This window comes from Clupea harengus, chromosome 25, assembly GCF_900700415.2.
Source record: "Clupea harengus chromosome 25, Ch_v2.0.2, whole genome shotgun sequence".
Taxonomy (NCBI): Eukaryota; Metazoa; Chordata; class Actinopteri; order Clupeiformes; family Clupeidae; genus Clupea; species Clupea harengus.
The window spans coordinates 5,551,547-5,557,755 of NC_045176.1; the positions used below are offsets into that span (position 1 = coordinate 5,551,547).

The window sequence follows — 6,209 nt, forward strand, 5'->3', positions numbered from 1 at the left end:
TCTTAAGGTGACACGGGTGTTTAGTCCCCACTATTCTGAATGTTCACCTTTGACCTCCTAGCTAGCTGCGGTTAGAGAGAGGCGGGTGGGAGCTATTTGAGTATATTACTGTAAATGACTTGTTTTACATGGACATGAGTCTTAAACCAGTAGTTCACTGCAATATGGGAAAATCACATATTCCAATCAGGTTTATTGACAGCTACAATGTATGCTGGGAGTGAGAATAAGGCAGCCTATTACACAGATCTAGCCTTACGCAGCGCTGCTTTCAGAAGATTTGCCACAACGAAGATTCAAAGGTAGATTTTTCACTCTTATTTTCTTGGTCTGGGAACAGTTAGGCAGCCTGATCCTGGTTCAGACACTTTGCCAGTTATTTCCCACTCCTTAATCATAGCCAGGTCAAGAACCACATCCCACGCTCACACCATCCTCTCAAGATGGATCATTAAAAAAATGACAACTCTGCATGGACCCAGCGCCACACCAAGGTCCTTACCCTAAGACCCTTATCTTGTTGTAATGATTTCCATGCAGAAAGCCTATTAGCCAAAGGAGATTAGCCAAGATTCAGCGGTCACAGAGGAGCTGGTCCGCACCAGATTATGGGTATGTCAGGGTGTGAGGTGCTTCAGCAACAGTGCGTCAATAGATGTCATTTGTTTGTGTCAGTATTCACAGGACACTGCTGCAATGGATTGGAAAGTAGACAGGCTAGTCAGTTTTATGATTACGCCTTCATGCCTTATTCCCGCTTTCTCTCTCTCTCTCTCTCTCTCGCTCGCTCTCTCTCTCTCTCTGTGATTGATTGGTCAGGCCTGGCGCAGTGTGCGGAGCTGTGCTGGCAGCTGAGGGGCGAGGCCGAGCAGAGGCAGGTGCCGGGGGCAAAGGTGGCTCTGCAGCACAACATCGGCCTCGGAGGAGCTGTGGTGGTGACGCTCTACAGGATGGGATTCTCTCAGGAAACACGGTCAGTTCTAACCCTAACCCTGACCCTTTCAGCCACCCAACTGCCCAAGGGTTAGGCCAAGTCTTAGATTCGCCCATTCTCTAACTGGTATGGGTTATTTTTATATGTTTATTATGTGTCAATTATGTTCATAGTACTTGTGCAGAGTGTACGTCATGGTTATGTTATGTATATTATGTGTTGTTATGTTATGGTAGGTTTGGGCGGCGTCTTGTCGCAAGAATTTCAGTGCCCAGTCTGACCCTGTGTCATTCTGTGCATCTGACAAATAAAAGACTTGTAACTTGTAACTTGTTTGTGCGGGTGGTATGATGTGTTAAATTGGTTGCCTGACACTGATAGTGTTTTGATAGCTGTGTGCAGAAAGCCAGAAAGAGGTCAAAGAAAACCCTCACCATTATAATCATTTGATAGTCATGAAGTCATAATTATGTGAAGGACTAATGAACTCATGTAACCATGCTGAAAATCGGTTTTAGAACTGTATTGAGTTTTTAGTTTTTTTATTATTCGATTTTTTTTTTTCTCTTAATTTGGCAGATGCACCATCAAATCATTGCTAATGCCTGGGGACATAGTGTTCTTTTCACAGACGTTTTAGTTAACCATTGTCAGGAGACTGTATTCGTATGTGTCTGTATGTGACCTAGGTCATTCTGCAGAGTCAACACATCAGTGACGTTATGCGCCCCAAACATTGAGCTGAACGGAACTATATGCGTCCAGAGTCCATAGAAAGGCAGAGATGAATGTATGTATGTATGGATGTATATTTCAGTCAGATAGGAGTTCTAATGGCAGACAGTTTTAGTGGTATTCTGTCTCTTAAAGGGTGCTATAGGTCATTTTGCGGACCTTTGGACGAGGGTGAAAACATACGTTCTGTAGCTGTTGAATGTCTCTCTCTGCGTGTGATAACATGTGCCCATCCTCTTCTCCTCAGGCCTCAGATTGGAGCAGTGCTCACCAGTGCAGCCAGTAACCTGGATGGCTTCAAGGCTAGCGCCGTCTTCAAAGAGATCGGCAACAAACTAGAACAGGTACCCAGAGTGAACCATAGTCTCATGTTTTGGATACATGTCTGTGTGTCTCTCATTAGTCTCATGTTTTGGATAAACATCTGTGTGTCTCATTCTGCAAAGGGAAAGAACAGAAAAACAGAGGGGGGGGATTTAATTTATCTGTTGGAATCAATCAATTTGTGTCGTTGTAATGTGCGGCCACCTCCGCAATAGTCCAGTGTCATCTGCATGCACCGCTGAGGCCATGTTTGATGTGCGCGTCTCGTCTTGGCAGGAAGGGGAGCAGTTGGTGAAGAGGATCGGCGGCGTCTTCGCCTTCAAGGTGAAGGGCGGCCCAGGAGGGGAGGAGGCTCTGTGGGTCGTGGACGTGAAGAATGGCAAAGGCTCCGTGACCAACGACGCAGGTCAGCAACAGTGGGCGAACGGCTCGTCAATTCACGCCGAGCTAAGATGGCTTTTTGGCCTGATCAGTCTGAGTGAGCGTGGGCGAGAGAATGGGCGGCACGATCCTGAGCTCTCTCTTTCTTTTTCTGTTTCTTCTCAATTTAATGGCAATAACAAAAGCAGGGAGTGGGTGGATGTGAGGACCTCTTTTATCCATTACTAATGTCGAACATTAGAGAGCGTTTGCTTTTGCCTGACGCTACCCATGGGAAGGGTCTCTGCTGCTGTTTGCTTTCTGGCTACATCTCTGCTGTGCTCCTTCAGCAGGCAATTACCCGTTCTCATCGCTCATACTATGCCAGGGCTCTCTGTAATCAATTGAAGACCTTTGTTTGTATTTTAAAAACTTGGAGAAGGATCGATCGAACGCCGTGAAGAATCGATTCATCACGGCCTTGGAGATACAGAAATGCCCGTACAGTGTATCAGCAGTCATGACAGTTGCACATGGCTAAGCACATTCCTCCATTGACAATGGAAGAGAATGACATGTATGTCAGCATGTTTAAATAGCAGCTTGGCTAAAAGCGGACCTATTGTACCTTTCCTTTAGTGTGTTTTATACTTTATACTATACTGCACTTACATGCATACTTTGCATGTAAGTGGTCTGCACTTGTACAAAAGCCCATGCCAAGAACATGCCGGAGGGAGTAACTCTCCCCTTGAAGAACCACTCTCTGAAGACAGGAGCTCGATCAAAGCGTTTCAGACAGAGGGTGAATAGAGATGTTCAATCTGAGAAAAATGATGTGGATCATTGAAGCATCTAAATCTACTCTACTAGACCCCAAAAATGCAATGATGAACACTGGAAATTAGCACAAGAGCTCTTTGAGTTCCAGTGAAATATAAACAATGTGTCCTCTCACACTGCCCACTCATGTTTGAAAGTATTGAAGATCGAAGAAGATCAAAGGGGGTTGTATGATCACACATCTTCAGTTATTGATGTCTCTCTCTTTCTCTCTCTCTCTCTCTCCCCCTCTCTCCCTCTCTCTCTCTCTCTCTCTCCCCCTCTCTCTCTCTCCCTGCCTCTCTCCCTCTCTCTCCCCCTCTCTCTCTCCCTCTCTCTCTCCCCCTCTCTCTCTCCCTCTCTCTCTCTCCCCCTCTCTCTCTCCCTCTCTCTCAGATAAGAAATCGGATTGTACTATTGCCATGCTAGATGAAGACCTTCTGGCCCTGATGACGGGGAAAATGAATCCACAGACCGTAAGTGTTCATTACATTACCCAGAATGCCATGGGAAACTGCCGGAGGGCGGGTGAGGTCAGCAGTGGGATGGTTGGCTTGTTGTGAGAAGTCTCACAGCACTCAGCAGTTAAAGCTGCGGGGGGCGGGTGAGGTCCGCAGTGGGATGGTTGGCTTGAGAAGTCTCACAGCACGAAGCAGTTTAAGCTGCGGGAGGTGGGTGAGGTCCGCAGTGGGATGGTTGGCTTGAGAAGTCTCACAGCACGAAGCAGTTTAAGCTGCGGGAGGTGGGTGAGGTCCGCAGTGGGATGGTTGGCTTGTTGTGAGAAGTCTCACAGCACGAAGCAGTTTAAGCCTTGTGTTGGCAGGCCACGTGAAGGGTCAGTTTATCAGCAGCCTCTAATTTGAAATGTAATTGAATTTTCACCACTTGACAATATCGGAGACAGATAGTTGTGTTTATGCAGAGTTCCTCTTGACGATAACACATCTGATAGACGCTTTCTGTCATCATGACTGATGAATGTCGGAGGGCAGAGTCTTTATAAGGATTATTTAGACAAATTGGGGGGGGAAATCTGTTTGCAGATTCTGTTCGTCGTGACTTTTCATCAAATTCACACAGCAGGAAATGCTTTTCAAAGAAAGAATGAATCCCTGGGGCTTTGTCACTGCATTCATTATTAACTGACCATGGAAGAAGTCATTAAACTTGACTGAAAAGAAACAGAATAGGAATGGCCATTGTAATAAACATTGGTAGGAAAAATGAGGTCTGTCCTGCTTGACTACTTCTGACCAGGCTTCAGTCAGTCGTCACACTGTGTTCTTGCTCAGATCGTCTAGCTGGGGCGTGGGCATACGCTCTAGATGATGGGGGTGAGAGGGGTTCGTTCAATCCGGAAAACAGTGTACAGCGTTGTGCTACGGTGTGGGGGTTGAATGAAACTGTGAATGATACGTTGAGGTATGTTTTTCTCTCCTTGGGTGGCTGTGCCAGAGGTTACCCAATCAATGGTGACATGGATATAAACCCCACCGTATAATAAAGTGCAGTGGAAACAATGGTTTTAGTCCTTTACAAATGCAAAACCCCTTATTTAATTCATCGAGCTTCGGGAATTCTTTGAATAGCCTTTCTCTGGCCTTCTCGGATGCATTGTGTGACACAACAGGGTGTTCAACGCAACAGGGTGTCCAACGCACCACCATGTCAATATAAAGGATGCATTGTGTGACACAACAGGGTGTTCAACGCACCAGGGTGTCCAACGCACCACCATGTCAATATAAAGGGGCTTGAAAGCAGCCCTGGGTCCCGTCCTTCACTGATTTCCTGTTTCCTCTCCTACAATTTCCTCCAGAATGTCAAAAATGATTTTAAGTGGGGGGGAATTTGTGTGTAAGAAAAAAATAAAACCTGTCAAACCTTGTTAACCAGCCATTCCCTATACAGCTTGTATTATGCTTTGAGGTTTGATCAATAGACATATTTGGAAAAAAAAATAAATAAAAAATGATTTTAAGTGTAGGCTGTCTTTTGGGTTTTTAAACCTATTCCAAATGCCATTTCTTTATCTTTATCCTTTGTTTGTGCTATGGCAATGGCAATGTGGTAAATGTTTTAAATGGGTCCCTCTTCCTAATCAACGTCTCATTTAATCCAAAGGCATTTTTCCAAGGAAAATTGAAGATCACCGGAAATATGGGAATGGCCATGAAACTCCAGAGCCTGCAGATGACCCCTGGCAAAGCAAAGCTGTGAAATATCTTCCCCTTTATCCATGTTTTCCTTTCTATGTCTTTCTTTTCCGCCAGAAACGTTGGTAAGAACGACAACCTGTCTGCGAGCTTCAAATGAATAACTTGTGCTTCCTAACAATGACAAAGAACATTCTATGGCCATATCTATTCCACGTCTATTTTTCTCGTAGAGACTGGCGTCAGCATAACTGTCTCTTTAGCACAAACACTACAATGAATATCATCAAATGTCGGGAAAATGATCCAGCTGTGAGTTTGTGAGAGCAACTGTTTGCTGTCTGTAACCTGAATAATTGTTAAAAACTTGACGGTGAGGCTGTGTGAAACGGCCATTAGTGGATGCTGTCATACATAACGTGTGCTGCTGCCCTGCTCCTTGTTCAGTCAATGGCTAATGTAGAAAACCTGAACTTGCCCAGGTCAGTGAAGACCTTCATATTAATGTGGTCTACATACAGTGCCTCTGGAATGCCATTTCAGCTGAGCCCCCTTGGTGATTCTTTATGATTTTTTTAATAATTGTCGACATTTAGGGAACCAACATTATGCTTGAGGACTCAACATATCACCGTATAAGAAATGCAGCTTAATTCTATGGCAGATGAGAGATTGTATTACAGGCCTTTCTAATTTAATTTGTCAGACGTTAAGTGCTTTCACCAGAACATTGAAATAATGTTAACAAATAATTTTGTATAGAATGAGTGCTTGTGGATGAGGAGACTGTTGATTTTGTAGCAAATAAAGCTTGTATTAATTTTTCTATCCGCCAGAAGACTATATTTTCTCCAAACCCTTTTGTTTGAGAATCCTAT

At 44.6% G+C, this 6,209-nt stretch overlaps 1 protein-coding gene across 1 annotated transcript in view; it reads left to right on the top strand.

Moving 5' to 3' along the window:
• Positions 1-6,157, top strand: part of scp2a (sterol carrier protein 2a) — a 107,300-nt gene extending 101,143 nt beyond the window's left edge. The window contains 5 exon segments of the mRNA XM_031563272.2: positions 820-973; positions 1,917-2,013; positions 2,270-2,399; positions 3,572-3,651; positions 5,300-6,157. Of these exon segments, the coding sequence (XP_031419132.1) occupies positions 820-973; positions 1,917-2,013; positions 2,270-2,399; positions 3,572-3,651; positions 5,300-5,395 (557 nt within the window). The 3' untranslated portion in view covers positions 5,396-6,157.
• Positions 6,158-6,209: the final 52 nt, after the last annotated feature.